The sequence below is a fragment of the Tenrec ecaudatus genome, chromosome 13, assembly GCF_050624435.1.
Source record: "Tenrec ecaudatus isolate mTenEca1 chromosome 13, mTenEca1.hap1, whole genome shotgun sequence".
In the NCBI taxonomy this organism is placed as follows: Eukaryota; Metazoa; Chordata; class Mammalia; order Afrosoricida; family Tenrecidae; genus Tenrec; species Tenrec ecaudatus.
Genome location: NC_134542.1, coordinates 8,932,044 through 8,948,918, shown reverse-complemented (window position 1 = coordinate 8,948,918; position 16,875 = coordinate 8,932,044). Strand labels below are relative to the sequence as shown.

Sequence of the window (16,875 nt, the reverse complement as noted above, 5' to 3'; positions counted from 1 at the left end):
AGAATGGTTACGTTTACTCCGGGTTTGTGCTTCCCAGAGAGCCGACAGACAACACAGTTGAGAACAAATCTTATTTTTATATGAAGCTCACTTCCCGAGACAGCTGGGACACGAGCAGTTAAGTGCTGTGGTCTTCCATTTCCCGGGCAGGCCTGCTCCACCCCACTCAGGGGGTTGTGCAGACAAGGCCACTGACAGAGGCAAGCCGAATGATAAAGAGGGCAAATCATCGAGTTTCCTTTGATGGTGGCATAGAGGGGCGAGGGGGGGCAAGGGGCCTCGCATCAATCAAATGAGACTCCTGGCTGCGGAGTCAGTAAAACCAAGGAAAGGGATTGAAGGTCCACAAAGCAATGAGCTCCATTCTCGATGTCAGAGGGCAATTATGGAATGGTTTCTCCTAGTGGTGAGATCGGCGTTTCAGTTTCAACCTCAGGGAGGGAGGGCGTCTCCTTCAGTGCTCTCTCCACGGTTCCTCAGGCTGCTCTTCAGGATCATGCTTGGCAGGTGGAATCAACCATGACCAGGGACCGTGGCTGTTTGTCGGCTGGGTTGTGGGAAGGATGCCGACAGCCCAGAAACCGGTGGTTTGGGGATGCCCCACTGTGGTCTTGAGAGAGAAGCCACTCCCTGGGCCGAGCGTGGAGGACAAACGTCTGTTTGTGTCGAGGTTGAGGCCTGTGTGTCAGTCAGCCCCGGAGGAAGAGGAGGAGGAGGAAAACAGGCTGCCTACTTGGACAGGATATGAGAACCACAGCCGTTGTTGGGGATGTCCCACATCTGCGCAGTGCTCTGCCCGTCCCACAGTACACACAGGGCGCCCAAGCCGTTCAATGTTCTGCGACACCTGAGTAATGCTTTTCCTCCGCGTGAAGGGGGAATACGGCCGCCCGCAATCTCCAAGCCTCCAAGCCCTGCGGGGTGAGGAAGTTGGGGCAGGGGTGGGGCTCTCCTGGAACATTAAATGCAAGCTACGGGGGAGAAACCTCTCGTTGCAATGATGGGGCTCCCATCTTTTAGTGCAACCCATGGTTAGTGCGGCCTTCCGTTGTGAGCACCTGGGGCCACACAGGGCCCTGGAGGGTGATGCAGGACGCCCAAACCCCTGGGCACTTGGCAGTCCCAAAGGGGCGTGAGGCCGGCCCACAGCACTTGCCGGCCACACCCTCTTGGGCAGGAGCTTCTGTCCTGGAGCACGCGTTGTCTTGGCAGACTTAGCTAGAGGGACACACACAGCTCGGGTTAAACTGCACAGCGACATTTATTGTTCCAGCCTGGAAAACATCCCTTTTGTAAATTTCACACAGCAAAGCAAGTTAAAAACTTCACTCGTCAAATAAATGATAATTTAAACAAGAACTTGCTAAAGGAACCTCATGACAACAACGTTTTAGGGCCTGATCACTTAAGTCCATGGGGCCATCGATAGATCTCAACCAAGTGTCTCTTCTGCAATCGGCAAGTCGTTCTCCTACAAGACGGCGTAAGTAGCGTGTTTCCCTGACTTGGTGACAGCGCTTAGGAAAGAGCCCGTGGTGGTGGTTTTGTCTCTTTTGCTGTAGCAGGCAGACCGGCTCCGGCTGGGATCAGGACAGGTGGAAGGACTGCTGCCCTTCCCTAGCTGCGATGAGCAGTTTTTCACGCATGATCTCAATGCTCGAATAGTCCGGCAGCTTCAGATAGTTCACACACGTCATCACCGAGGGCAGGAAGTCATCAGGGTTCTCCGTGGACTCAAACGTCTTCCGGACAATCGTTAGAGGTGGATTCAAACTCCGGAAGCCTGAGGGTTGGGAGAGGCAGACATACCGGGGGATGAGTGTACGGGGCACAAATCACCTGCTCCCCCAGGAGAAGTGCTCTGGCTCCCAGGCCTCAATCAGTAATCCCAGGCACACCATTATGACGTGGCTACTCTCCAAAAACGGCTAATGGCTTTGCTGTACATACATGCCCAGCTCCCCCCACCCCTGGTCCCCTCCCCTCCAACACACGCACAAACACAACAGACCACACACAGAGGATTCCCCTGCCCAAAAGGGAGGCTCTCTCACTTTCCCCTGGCTGACAACACAGCCCAGAACTGAGCAGCATCGAGGCTGCAGCAGCCAAGTCACACGCATTCCCCAAAGGGCACTCACCTCCAACAGGTAATCGGGGGCTGCCGGTCACAAACTGCAGAAACAGCCGCTGCTGCTCATTGTCAAAGCCGCTAAGGGTCTCAAACAAGAACTTCACAGCTCGGCTGCAACACAAGCAAACGCCAGAATTACGCCCTCACAGCAAAATTCCGTTTATATAACCAGGCTAGTGCGCCCCTATCCCCAACTCACAGCTAGGTAGAGGAAGATATGCCATGGGACCCCCGCCCCTCCATCCCTCCCTCCGGTTGTTACAGATGGGATGCAGTACAAATAGGAGGAGAACCCCCTACTACGGTCCAGAACAATACCTGGCTCAGGACAGCACCCTCCTGTACCTCCGCCCTCTACATGTGAAAGGAAGCTCTAGTCTCCCCAGTGGCAATCTTCAGGGAAGTAAGCGCCCTTTAGGAACCAGGCCCATATTAAAATGTAACCCTCCTATCACTTTTGTTATTTAAAACACTTAAGGATAAGCCAAAAAGTACTGCTACCCAGAATCCATGGACACCTTCATTTAAAGACATCAAGCATGTCACAAGGTGCCCAAGGGACCAGGTACAAGGCATCATGCAAAAAAAAAAAAAAAAAAGAAAGATATAAGTGTGTGTATGTACATGTATATATGTATATGTGTATGTATATATATCATATTAAATGAAGGGGGAAGGGCAGAGTGGAGACCCAAGGCCCAAGTGTCGACCAATGGAGATCCCCTCATAGAGGGGTTTAGGAGAGGAGATGGGTTAATTAGGGTGTGAGGTAGTACCGATGAAGAACACAGCTTTCCCCCAGATCCTGGATGCTTCCTCCCCCCAACTACCATGATCCGAATTCTACCTTGCAGGGCTGGATAGGACAGAGGCTGTACACTGGTGCATATGAGGGTTGGAGGTACAGGGAATCCAGGGTGGATGATCCCTTCAGGACCAAGGGTGTGAGGGACGATGCTGGGAGAGTGGAGGGTGAGTGGGTTGGAAAGGGGGAACTGATTACAAGGATCCACATGTGACCTCTTCCCTGGGAGAGGGACAGCAGAGAAGGGGGGAAGGGAGACTCCGGATAGGGCAAGATATGACAAAACAACGATGTATAAATTACCAAGGGCATATGAGGGAGTGGGGAATGGGGAGGGAGGGAGGGGAAAAAAAAAAAAGAGGACCTGATGCAAGGGGCTTAAGTGGAGAGCAAATGCCTTGAGAATGATTGGGGCAGAAAATGCATGGATGTGCTTTATACAATTGATGTATGTATATGTATGGATTGTGGTAAGAGTTGTATGAGTCCCTAATAAAATGTAAAAGAAGAAAAGAGAAAAAAATGATTAGGGCAAAGACTGTACAGATGTGCTTTATACAATTGATGTATGTATATGTATGAACTGTGAAAAGAATTGTATCAGCCCCAATAAATTGTTAAAAAAAAAAAAAAGCAATGAAAAAAAAAAAAACATCAAGCATGAAGTTCATTTCTCATTGTATTCTCTGAAGGTAGTTGTTTCCATCTACCACCGCCACCCCCACCCCCCCACACACAAAGAGCTATGCATGCTCTGACTCACACCTCATCAAAACAGCTGGGCGCCCGACCCCCTAAGGGGGCAGCTCGGGGTCCTCTGAGATGGGGCATTTGGGCAACAGAAAGAAGTCTGGAAGGACAAGCTCAGAGTTGTGGGCTCCTTGGGGCCAGGTTCCCAATGACATTCTCATAGGACAGCCTTGGTGTCCTGAAAGAATGAGCAGATGCACTGCTGGGGTGCACAGAGGTCCTGGTCTTTGTGCCACCAAGGCAGCTTTCGACATTCTTCACACTTCAGCACAGTAAGTTCCCAGGATCACCTCAATCCTTTTGGAAAATCCACCAGGAGGATGGCTTTAGAGTCCTAACTCATCATCATAAGCGTCTTGAGTTGCCCCTCATTCTTGGATTTCCCCTTAAGAAGCCCCTGTTCCGATGAGCTTACTCTGGGGAAAGCCCACTGAGATGACCAAGGGCAGCTGTGAGGTTCAGTTTCTTTGCGGCCATCCATGATCCCACAGACACCTTCAAACACATTCGGTGTGAACTGGAGCCCTAGTGGCAGTATGTTTTGGTGCATTCCCATGAGCACCCTCCCCACCACCCCAACACCTGGACTGTACCACGAAGCCCAGTACGTACCTGTCATGGGTGTAACCGTGATCGGGCCGACAGCACTCCATCAACGTCTTGGCATCCCAAGTGTCTGCTTTACTGCCACACAGGAGCTGATCCAGCTGTGCGGGCACAAGGGCAGAGTCAGGACAGTGCCCGTGCCCCTGGGTGCACACACGGCTTGTCAATTTCTGACCAGGCCGCTCCTCCATGCCCACCACCACATCCATGTCCTTTTAAGAGCAGCATCATTTCTGGGGCCCAAACATCTGCACCTAGTCTCTTTCCTTGGCATGCAGTTCTGGTGCACACAGCAAGCTGACCCATGGCCCAGACCCCCGTTTATCAGCTTTCTAACTCGTGCGCTCAAGTCCTGGATGTTCCACTTGCCAGCATGCTAAGCAGCGAAGCTGACTCCCTGCCCACGTGCGAAATGACTGCACCCTGAGAAAAGCCCGTTCTGGGCAAATGGAAGATGCTATCCACTGGTGGCTGGTGTGCACGTGTGGTCTAAGGACATCAAACTGGAGTGGGAATACAGGCTACACAGCCAGGTGCTGCTGACACGGTGAAGGGGTGGGGCCGAAAGGGGGCACTGGATTCCATCCCAGGAGGAGGCCCTGCAACTGGAAACTCAATTCAACACACATTCAGTGAGCGCCCTAAAGGGCCAGGCCAACCAACATAGGGTTGAAAGGAAGAGCCAAGATCAAGGCTAATGTTCAAAAGATACACACAAGAGGCTCCCCACACCTGGTGGAACCCCAATGTCGAGCACCGCTGCTCTGCCCCTCTGTGACACCGCACACCAGGGACTACTTTCTAGGGACTTCTGGTGCCCTCTGGACAGAGGCAGGGGAACAAAGAGGCACAGAGCACAGCACTCTGTCGTCCCACTGCGCAGTAGGCAGGACACTTGCATTCCAGGACAGAAATGACGTGCTCTGAAAATCTTCCCCTAGTTTGAAATCAAAACTTTAAAAACAAAGTAGCAGCTCCGGAGTTTCCCCCCATCACTGGCAAAAGCGGCCAAACATAGCTCTGAGGTCCAGAGATAGAGCCGACAGAGATGCTCTGCGAGGGAGCCATCCGCAATGTCCCCTGAGCAGCCAAAGGCCTCGGCCCCCACCCCCCATCGACTTCGGTTTTGACTTGACCACACGAGCTACTCACTTCCTCTGGGTAGAAGTACTGAAGGTGACTGAGTGGGAAGACAGATTCAAATCCATCTCGAAATGAATCAAACTGCCTGGAGACGCCTTCATTCAATGCCCAGAATATAACCAGCTGCAAAAAGAAATGTTTTTTAGAAACAGTGGCAAGATTTCAATCTTTCTGCTCAATCGTGTGTGGTGAAGCATAGCCAGGCATCCTTCTGGGTATTAAAAAAAAAAAAAAAAAAAGCACCATTGTCTTTAAAGCATTTCCGAGGAAACGGCATAAACAACATGCCAGGTCAATTTCTAATCTGGGTCCAGGCAAGAAAAAAATGTATTAAAAAAATCTTCTGTGCACTGGCAGAGTAGGTTGTAAAAGTTTGCTATGTGAAATCCCTAGTCGTGACGGCATTTTATCAGATGAGAAGTCAAGGGAGCACTCTTTTAGAGCAGAGGGTAGAGAAATAATGTCTCAAGGCTGACAATTAGCCACGTGGAGGGCTTTTCATTGAAAATGAAATAGTTCATCCTAGATCCTGCTTTGCTTAGGACCATCATGTTCCTGCAGCGTGTGTGACTCAGAAAAATCCAGACGTACAGGTACATGGAAGCAAGCATGGGACTCTTACTGGCTCACCGATCACTAATGACCAAGCCTTAAAGACCCTAACAAAGAACATAATTGGAGAAAAACGCCACCACCAGTGTTTGGTTGCTCGAAAACCAACTGTTAGCAGTTCACTTCCTGGAGCCCCTTCACCTGAGCTCCTTGCTCCCTAGCGGGCTAGAGAGCGGGGTTGTTCAGAGAAGGGACTGGGCTACGTGTGAGGACAGTGCTGCCGAGCAGGAGGAGGATGCGTACTTCAGTGAGAACACAAGTGAGGCCTCCCTTATCCCTATTTGCCCTTTCTCAACGACAACCATGTAGCCGGTATTTGCTGGCTACTATTTCAGCTGGAGGGTAGAGAATGAAAGATTCTTGAGCATCTGCTACGCTCTTCTCAAAAGAACTAGGTGCGAAGGCCTGAGTTATGGTCTCTACTGGACACAAGCCAGCACTTCCCGGGCCTTAACACCCTCGTCCCCGGAAGTGGCCATCTGGTCACGTACTCTGAGATACTCCTCTAAATTGTAGATGGTGACGGGGGTGTCCTTTCCGCCTTTCTTCAGTTCGATGTTGGGAAACCCTGGGAGAGTGAAATCCAACCCTAGGTCTTCCACTGAGCAGCCGTTCATAGTCAGGGTTTCTAATGCGTACTGGAGACTCTCTTTGGTCTGCAAATACAAAATAGGGCCAAGGTCAAGCTTGGTGATTCACTTGGGCTTGTTTCCTAGTGGGTGCTACGGGTTCCTCCAGTTATGAGTGAATTTCTTGCCACCATCTCATCGACACATGTGACCACTCCAATCTCAGAATGGCATGTTCAGCACCTTAGAAGAAGCCCATGATGTCCCTAGGAGATGACGGCCCTTATTTCCCTCACCCAGTGCACGATAGAAGTTTCAAAGAAACAGAAAACTACCAAAAATACTAAAGAGAGAGAGAGAGAGAGAGAGAGAGAGAGAGAGAGAGAGAGAGAGAGAGAGACAGAGAGAGAGAAAGACTCAGGCAGTTCCAGGGAGCGACAGGGCGTTTGGGGTTTGGGTTCCTCCGTGTGAGAAGTGCGGCCTAGCTAGCTCAAGCTCCGGGCTCCACTCCCAAGTCCATGCGATAGACAGTGGTTAATTTTAAGAGCCTAGAGGCTACAATCAAACTTCTCGTGAAAGATGAGTGATACAGATGTACGTACATACATGTTAAACCCTGAACAGCACAGTGCACTGAGCATGTCCATATGTGGTGGAAATGTTCCTACTACCACGCAGTTCGAGTCTCAGAACCCCCTGGAGACCCTTCCTTCACGCGAGCGCTCCCACAACAACAGGGAGGAGTCGTGAGAAAAGCGCAACCTCCCTCTGCAGGCAGGGGCAGCTAGAAGCAGGCTGCCACGTCCCCTTTTAAATGCAAGGCCTAGAGCAGTGGCTCTCAACCTTCCTCATGCGGCGGTGCCCCTAACTATAACATTATTTTCACTGCTACTTCATCGCTGTAATTTTGCTGTTTTGAATCAGGTGACCCCTGTGAAAGGGCTGTTCAACCCCAAAAGGTGTCACGACGCACAGGTTGAGAACCGCTGGCCTAGATGAAAGCTGACTTGTTTGATAAATAATCCAAGACCCACAAGCAAAGCAACAAACTGCGAATGAAGGCAGTCAGCATAGGGGAGAGAGGTGACAAACGAGGGTCTGACCTGGAGGCGCCTGTGTTTGAAATGCTACAAACCCAGATTTCCGGCAGCGGAGCAGTCATGGTGCAGAAAACATCACTTAGACCAGGAAAGCTTCAGAAGTTCTGATTCAGTCAAACCTACAGGGGAAGTTCTACCCTGTCCTGTGGGGTCGCTCTGAGTCAGAACAGAGTCTATGACAGTGAGTCTGGTTCATTTTTTTTTTTACTGCTATCACTGTGGAAATCAGTCACAGGCTTCAGTTATTATCATTCAACAAAAATTATACTCTGCGCTTCAATGGAAATATGAATGTAAAAATCCCTGGGTGCAATACAAATCATTTCACAAGACTGAAGGCCCTAACAACTGCTTTGCCCGGTGGGTCCTTGGCCCTCTGAGCCCACCTGGGATTGATCTTGTTCTAGTCTCTTCTTCTGTCTGACAATGTCTTCGAGGTGACGCACTGAGCGGGCTACAACTGGGTCGATGTCGAACAGGTCGTGTGACGTCAGTGAAGTTTCTTGTCGCAGCATCCACTTATAAAAGGGCAGGCCAAGGGGGAGGTCCACCTGGAGGGGAAGCACACGGAACAGTTACAGGCTCACAGAGCGTCGGAATGCCTCAGTTCAACAAGATGACGCGAGCTCCCTCAGAAAGACCCAGGTTTCTTGGTCTTTTAGAAGGAGAGAAAAATAAACAATGCACCGAGGGACTGCCTCTCACATTCGAAACTGATGATCCCCTAATTCCACTTTAAGTTCAGCTACTGTAAGGAATTTAGAATACTTCAGAATCCCATTTAACCCTGACACGAAGAGACATGTTTCCATGGTGCAGTCACACGCTCTCCGCAATTCACTTTCCATCGGGGCCTAAAGCACCAAGTGTTCGTGAGACTCTATTACTACTCCACCAGCGTGAGAGTCAAAAGACAGTCAGGTCATCCCAGTCGGTACCATGACAACCGATGATGCTCTTTCCAACAGGAGTTGGAACGTCTAAAATCACGGATAAATGGCCCACTTTGGGGTGAAAGAGGAACTGTATAGCCTTGTGGCCTTGGCACGTGAGGACACGGTCTCACACACAATGGCAAAGTCACTCAGAAAACAGGGGAAGAGGAGCGGAAGGCAGGCAAAGGTTTCCCAACGGAAAGATACCATGGCTTCCCCATCTGCGCCAACTTTCCAACCAAGTGAAATGTTCGATGGTAAACACTTTCTCTGGAACCCTGCTAACTTAGGTGTGGTCCACCAATTGGCAAGCAGGTGGCATCACCCCAGAACTTGTATGAAACTCTGGAGCTCTAGGCCTCACTCAGGCTTATTGACTCCGAATGAGAATCTTTCACTGGTTTGTGTGACGTCTGAGAAGCACTGAGTGCAGGGCCTCCTGGCCCCTTTGCAACTGTCGCGAAGCTCCGACTCACCAATCTGAAATCCATGATCGCCTTGGCCATTAATTTTCCCAGAAAGCGAAACTTCATCTTAACCTTTGCGATATGAGCTGGTTTGGCTGTCCGACCAAAGGGGAGTGCAAACAGGCCCTGCAGGTTTTGGATATACTTGGTCCCTTCTTGGCTTCCTGTAGCGAGAGCAAAGGCATCCGACGTTAGATGGCACTTCCCCAAAGCAAAAAACTGGGGACTGAGAGCACTTAGGACACTCCCTGCCATCAAGTCGATGGTGACACAAAGTAACACTGTAGGACAGGGTGGAAATGCCCGTGTGCTCCCAAGACTGTAACTCTTCATGGGAGTAGAGAGCTAGTATTCTCATGATCCGAAAGGTCAGAAAACGAAATGGAATAGCGCTGGAAAACAAAACAAATAGCCAAACCCACGGCCACTGAACTGGTTCAAACCCTCCAGGGCCAAACAGAACAGCGTCCCAGGTTTCTGAAGCATTAAGTCTTTGTGGGAGCAGACTGCCAAGCCTGTGCTTAACAGCCCCACACTTAACGAGAGTGCCTCAGAGCTGGGGGTTCATTTCCTGTCTTTTAAAATATGAACTAGAGGGTACAAGAAATCAAGGGACTGACTGCAGACTCCAGGCCGTCTTCTCCTAGGATGCTGACTGGGCTCCCAGGGACCCCGTGCCCAGCAGCAACCACCACCTCCTCCTTCCATGCCATCCCTGCGTCTGGCCTTCTTCGGTGTCCACTGTTGCCTGGAAGCCCTGCAGAGCCATGCTCAGCACTAAAGCAACCCAGAAGCTGCCCCAGACAGTAGTAGCTGCACGTGAGATGCGCAGGGTACGTGGAAGGGCATGAATGCCGTGGCTGGAACGTACAGGAACAGCATGGGCTGCAAGATCTGTGTGATATTTGAACTGAACAACACAAACCAGCTTACGGTCTCCCAAAGCAGTTACCTTTTGGATTGCTAAGAGTCACTTCTTCCCCTCTCCAGAGACCCAAGTCAGCCCTCTGTAGTTCCTGAGATACAAGTGCATAAAATTCCAGTGTAGGCCCAAGACCCGTGCCAACCTGAAAGAGAATGAGTAGAACAAGGTCACGGCATGAACCTGCAGTGCCACTTGTGGGTCGTGCACACCATTTGACGGTGTGAACAGCACCGGGCTCCTGGGGCTTGCTACCCAGTCTTGCCCACAGTCCTGCCAGGGTTAGCTCCACAGCAACTAGTTGTTTTCGGTTACCGGCCAGCAGGCCTGCCTCTTCCAAGTTGGTGGCCGCCTTTTCCTAGTTGGTAGCTGACAGGGATAACCCCGGGTGCTGCCTGGAGAACAGTGCTGGGGCTCTCCCCGCCAGCCACTTTTCAGTGAGCGGGGACCTTAAAAGCAGCTCACGGGTCACCACCTCAAAGAAGCCTCCTGCCTGCCTCACCGGTTTGTTTTTTAACAGACGCTCAAACTTCATGCTCCTTAATTTCTCTTGTAGTGCCTGGCACATACCCCAACCCCCCACCGCTGTGAGTCTGTTGCGATTCAGACCCTCGAGGATGGAGCACAACGACCCCAGCGTTTCCGAGACTGTACATCTTAATGGGAGCTGTTGCCTCTTCTTCCTCCCAAGGAGCGGTGGGCCCGTGGAAACTGCCCACCTGTCAGTTAGCAGTTCAATGCTTAACCTCATGTGCACACATGAAGAGGACATCAGTAAGTCTAGGGAAGGATGCCAGAACTCTGTGATGAAGCTATGCACCAGGAGAGGGAGGGTCCAGGCTGGCGTTCTCAGGCTCCCTCAGCCCGCGTGAAGACACCCTTGTTTGGCTACTACCCTAGCTACTTCTACAGTGAACCCAGGCGAGTTTATAAGGCAGGCTGTGTGGTCCGCTACATGTTGTCAAATCACAATCACCTGCTATCTGGGGATGTCTCTATAGCAGTCTGCACCCCAGGACATGGCAACCTCCCCATCCAGGGTGAGTGCCCTTCACCCAAACCGTCAGATCATGCCCTTCTCGCCTCTCACCACACCCTCAACTACCAGACTGCAGCAAGGCCCCACCAGCAGCATATATGCTAGACGGACAGCCTGAAGGGCCACATCACCTCTCCTCAGCACAGAGCAGGGACTGGTCTCTGCTCAAATGCCACCTCAGACCTCGGGCTCTGACCTCACACGCCATTCTTCACCGTTCCCACATGGCCTAACACGGGAATCTCCCTCACATAAAAATCAGCTCCGTGTTGTTTTGTTTTTTCTGAGATGAGAGGAAGGGACTGCAGTGACATCTGACACCCACCAGATGGTGCTGGAACACAAGATTATCTTAAACTATATGACCAGAAATGGAGACTCGCTCTGAGGGACATCTTGTGGGGAAGGGACTGTACAGTCTCCTGGCTGAGGCTGCAGTGACATACCACACACCTGTCAACAATAACAAGTGCACAATTTCTTATGTGTGCACTACGGTCAAGAACCCACCCTACATATCACTTCTGCCCACACATCAATTTTTTTTAGACACTGGAGCTTTAAGATAGTCTTTCTTATATTGTATCAAGTTAAAGATTACAAACTAACTCTCAGGAATCCTTCAAGGACTCCCCGAGTTTCCCAGGCTGCTACTCTTTGAGGGGCTAGAAAGCTGTCCCTCTTCCACGGAGCAGCTGGTGGTTTTGAACTTCCAGTTAGCAGCATGGTGCCTGTGACCTGCAAGCCATCAGGGCTCCTCAGAACAGACCATTCATGAGGAAAAAAGGGCATTGGAGGGAGAGCATGCTAGTGTTCCCAACTCTTTCAGAATCCCATGGACACCGACACCAGAGGATGTCAGAGGCAGCGTGCCCCAGGGCCACGTGGGCATCGCGCAGACTCAAGCTCACCTCATTCTCATACTGGATCTCGAGCATGGCCCGAGAGCTGCCCAGGTCCTGCATCACAGACTCGGCCTGCTTCAGCAGCTCCTCCCTGTTCACAGTACGCTGTGGAGAAAGCAGGGCATGAGATGTGAGTCCCCCCATGTTACCTGCTGACCAATGGTGGAGCAAAGCAATTCTTTGACACATGTCGAAAAGCCTCAAAGCAGCCAAACCGCTGCCAATGCCGGCAGTAGCCTGGCAGACATGAAGGAACTCGCTCAGGAAGCACAAGAACATGCTTAGCCATAGCAGGGTGCAGGGCAAACTCAGAAACCCTAGGTGAGCGAGAAATGTCTCCGTAACTTAGTCACGAGTGTAAGCGCAGGGCTGCAGCTTCCCAGAAGCCTCTTGGGGTCCCGTTACAATTAGAGGGCAGAGGGACAGACAGGGAGACAGGGGAACTAAAATGTATTGGTTGGACCTTCCTGCCCAAAGCTGCCTGCTCCTCGGCAGTGGGAGGATGATAAAGCCAGAGTGCCAAATGATGCACCCCGTCTGTGCAAAAGGGGCTTTGGTTGCATCTTGTCATGCCACATGTCTCGTCATTACTAATGGCCCTTAGGTCATTCAAGTGCTGAATGGCTTGGGAAGAACAACGCAGGCAGGAAGAGGGGCCCCTGACAAGAGTCAATGTACATAAAAGGCTGCACCTTGGAGAAAGAGGGTTCACAGTCTTGGAGCCAGGATGAGGGACAGGATGGTCCACAATCCTGGGGTTGCCTTGGGGAGACACCCCAATTGTTCCTCGGACACCACCTTTGGTGCAGCCAAGAACTAACTCTGCCTGGTGTGCAAGAATGCCTACGGCCTAAGTCCCCAATTGAGGAGGAAAAGGAATCTCCGTACAAGAAGGGAAGTCTGGTGCTTGGTAACGGGCCCTGACAACAGGAGAAGCTGTGGAGAGGATTGTGGGGGCGGGGAGACAAAGAGGAGTCACAGGCAGTGCAGGACTAAGAGTGTGACAGAGACATGTGGGACCCACAGGAGAGAGGAGGGACAAAGAGATGAATGACATGCTTCAAACCACCCAAAGCAACCCAGCAGAACAGCACACTACCCCCTTCAGGCTGCTCAGCATACTGAAAAGCTTTATCTTAAAATATCTGGGGGAGAAACATACTTTTTTTCTATCCAATCTAGGTGCAACTCTGCTATCTTGAGAATCGGACTGGTTGATTTCCGGGTTAGTGTCAAGTAGTCTCTGCATGGCTCGGTCTCGATCAAATGCGGTGACGTAAAAAAGCATTTGCCGGGTGTCAAAAGGAAAGAAAAATGGACTGGAAGAAGATGTAAGAAAAACAATCTGAATTAGAATCAGAAATCATTAAGCACAAACACGTGTGCCCAACACACACGTGCACACACAACCCCCCCCCCACCTTCCCCACTCTGGCAGGCGCTATGGGCTAGGTGTTGGGCTGCTAACCAGGTGACTGAGGGCTCAAACCCACCAGCGACTCCATGGGAAAAAGATGAGGCTGTCTGCTCCTATAAAGATACCCCGCGTAGAGTTGGAATCGCTTGAGGGCAGTGGTTTTTATGTTTAATAAGAAGCAGAAAGGTGGCTTCTCCATACCCCCCCCCCCCACCGTCACCCAGTTGAGTGTAGTTCCGAAGCCCCATCAGGACAGAGAACAATCCAGCAGGTTCCAGAAGCTGTCAGCTTGACAGCTGCAGACTGCCGCGCCCTTCTCCTGCAGAAGCAGGTGGGTTCCAACTCCCTAGATTTTGGTCAGCTGAGCCCCCAGAAGTCCTCAATGACCAACCTAAGGAACAGAAATGATCCTGGAAAGCTTCCATGCCTTCTAATGGCTCTTCCGTGACATTTCGTGGGGATCACACACAGACGCCAGAGGTATGTCCTATACAGCACACTGGAATCCCACTACTATAACCAGTCATGACTGTTCAGTTCAGTCTTTGCAAGCCAATCGTGCACTGCCCCTGGGCCTGAAGAAGTGTGGCATGCACAACTTCTGGCCATCAGCAGCAGCAGTTGGTCTCGAATCTAGGAGACTGAATACACAAGAGAATGGCACACGGTCCAGTCCCAAGCCAGCCCTGTGAGCAGGGGTAGATCTGACTGCTGTGATCCACAGGGTTTCCAGAAATGATCACCAGGCCCTTCATCCTAGCATGCCTTAAGTCTGGCAATGAGGAGTTGGAAGTGCAGGGAATGGGAACCAGGGCCCCAGCGTGGAAGGAGGGAAACCCTCCTCCTCCCCAACCTTCCAATGCTTCAACTAACATGCCTGCTATTGCAGTGCCTGTCAGAGTTAACACTGTAAGGCAGAGTAGAATGCGCCCCCACCCACGCCTTAGATTGTCATCTTTACAGCTGTCTGTCGCCAGTTCTCTTCTACTACTGAACAGCTGGTGGGTTTGAACCAGATCTTGAGACTAGCAGCTTAGGGCTTCTTGATAACCTGGCTACTGAGGAGCGTTCGCAGGAGGCCTGGGCCCCATGTCACACATGCCCACATCATGGCTTAACTAAGTCTTGCTTTCCCCCTCCTAACTTTTTCGTCTTGTGGCAGTGAGGTGGCCTGACTGCCTCTTACTAGGGGAAACACGAAGACCACTCTGCAGAACATCATCCAGGGGTGACCTGAACACTTTGTCCTGTTCAGGTCACGAGAGCATGAGGCTAACGTGTTGGTAAAATGGGATTATTTTATCCCATTGCAGCAACTCGTTTACTTCTCCTCCCCCGGCTAGGAGCCACTGTCATGGATGAACCAGCACAACTGAGTGTCTCTGGTCCCAGCTATGCCAGGGACACCCACCACACCTACACCCCAAAGGTCCACCTATGGTTCAGACACTACACAGCCCCATTGTACGAGAGAGCCACTTCTGGCCCCCACCCATCTGATTGGTGAGGAGCAGCTGGTGCCACCAGTGGGAGCACCACCCCCACAGCACTGAGAATGTCCGTGAAGGTCCACTGAAGGCAGGTGGCCTCGGCGCCGAGACACAGTTGCTCCAGGGCGGCAGGAGGCTTACCAGGTCTTTCCCAGCTCTGTCAGCCACGTGGGGATGTTTCCCGTCATGATGACTAAAGGATCTTGAAGCTGCCTGTTCGCTTTTGCAGTCAACTTACTGTTGATAAATTCACTAGTTGGGATAATCTCCTTGCACACTGCGTTCTGTAAGATGATTTAAAAAGAAAACATTGCCACGCTTCATAAAACATTTGGGTTACGCTCATAATTCTCTCTGCACCACCAGCTTTGTTTGCATGCAGAGGAGCTGGATTGCAGTTAGTGCTTCCTAGTGAGCTGTGTACAGGACCTCAGCCTGTATCCCGACCCAAATTCCTGAAACTCCTACCACCTCTGTTTTAAACGCACCCCAACCTCCGCCCGCCACAGCTTGGGCTAGCCCCACCCGGGCCCGCTGCTCTGCACTGACAACAACACGGGCAGTGCGCAGCTTTCATGGGAAGTTCTACTGGGTAGCTACATCTTGAGACAGATGAATTTTGGTTTAACGTACCTAGAGAATACTATTAAATGCACGCTGCAAACGACTCCAAGAATATAGGCCAAGAAGGACCGGGGTGGGGGTGGTGGTGGAGGTATGAATGGATGAATGGCCTGGGTCAGGGGGCTTCAGAAAGCGCACGGGAAATGGCATGACATGATAGATCCCTGGGTTTTCCATGGACTTCTGAAGGCACCGGACAAGGATTAGGAGCCCCACTTTCAACTGAATCATTGCTTGACTTTCCGGGTGAAACAAATCCACCAAACGGATAAAGCACGGCGTGAACAGCAGACCAAGGACTCTTACTCACATCATACAAGTAATACCAGTATCGGCTGATGGCGTGCAGAACCCGTAAGAGGAGGATGACGTCTAAGGATGGGTCTTCGAAGGTGATGTTTTCGGGTGATGTGGGTACAAGGTACACTTCTAAAGGGTTTGACACTGACGGGCACACTCCATCTAGAGGGCAAAGAGCAGAGTGGAAAGGCTCGCGTTGCATGTCGTTCACCAACCCTCACAGAGAGGAGAGACTGCTCGAAACGTCAGCAGGATACTCAGTGCAGACTCAGCTTTCTGGTTCTATCTTGCATGCAAAACAGTACTGTCCAGGATTATAAAGCTTCCCTGTCCCATCCCACGGATGAATTTGCATTTACAGAAACAGTTGGCAACAATAAAATAGTCAGAGGAACAAATTAAGGGTAAATGCTACTAAAAATTCACTGCCACTGGATCAATTTCAACTCACAGTGATACAATGTGACACAATGGAACTGCCTCTTTGGGTTTCTCAGGTGTTGATTCTTAGGAAGCAGACAATCTCATCTTTCTCCTTTGGAGCGGGGAGAGGATTTGAGACATCAACTTTATAGTCCGCAACCCAAAGTGTAACCCTCTTCGCCACCAGGGTCTTTTCATCATCTATGAGGGGCATTTCATTACCGTCATGTTAGAAAGCCCCAGTGATAAGATGGCCTCTCTCATATGGCCTGCCGGGTTCTGTGGCACTACCATGCCCGTCTGCAGAGAAGAGGAGCAGCTATACTGCCTTGCTGTCCTGCACAGGGAACTCACACCACCGGGAAAGGACCACAACACTGTGGCCATCGTCGTTGTCCTCATCTGTGTGTCAGGCTGTTCACTGGGAGTTCAGTAGTTCGAAAGCAGCAGCCATTCCTCAGGAGAAAGCGAAGACTTTCTGCTCGCACAGAGTTAGTCTCAGAAACCCCATTTCTACCCTGTCAAACGGACTCAGTGGCAGTGAGTTTGGTTTGGTGCTTGTTACAAGAAGGGCTTCAAAGTCCTCAAAAAATATGCAACCAGAAGAGTACGCAGTGCTCCCCCCTTACCCCCG

The 16,875-nt window shown here is 51.1% G+C and overlaps 1 protein-coding gene across 27 annotated transcripts in view; it reads right to left on the bottom strand.

Moving 5' to 3' along the window:
* Positions 1–1,242: 1,242 nt before the first annotated feature.
* TRIP12 (thyroid hormone receptor interactor 12) overlaps positions 1,243–16,875 on the bottom strand; it is a 134,149-nt gene continuing 118,516 nt past the window's right edge. For all 27 annotated transcript variants that reach the window (XM_075530160.1, XM_075530159.1, XM_075530163.1 and 24 more), the window contains 12 exons: positions 15,829–15,980; positions 15,036–15,178; positions 13,150–13,306; positions 11,994–12,092; positions 10,074–10,188; positions 9,131–9,285; positions 8,106–8,270; positions 6,542–6,706; positions 5,448–5,561; positions 4,302–4,396; positions 2,142–2,245; positions 1,243–1,783 (listed from right to left, as the gene is read on the bottom strand). In XM_075530160.1, the coding sequence (XP_075386275.1) occupies positions 1,587–1,783; positions 2,142–2,245; positions 4,302–4,396; positions 5,448–5,561; positions 6,542–6,706; positions 8,106–8,270; positions 9,131–9,285; positions 10,074–10,188; positions 11,994–12,092; positions 13,150–13,306; positions 15,036–15,178; positions 15,829–15,980 (1,661 nt within the window). In that variant the 3' untranslated portion in view covers positions 1,243–1,586. The remainder of the gene's footprint in view (positions 1,784–2,141; positions 2,246–4,301; positions 4,397–5,447; positions 5,562–6,541; positions 6,707–8,105; positions 8,271–9,130; positions 9,286–10,073; positions 10,189–11,993; positions 12,093–13,149; positions 13,307–15,035; positions 15,179–15,828; positions 15,981–16,875) is intronic.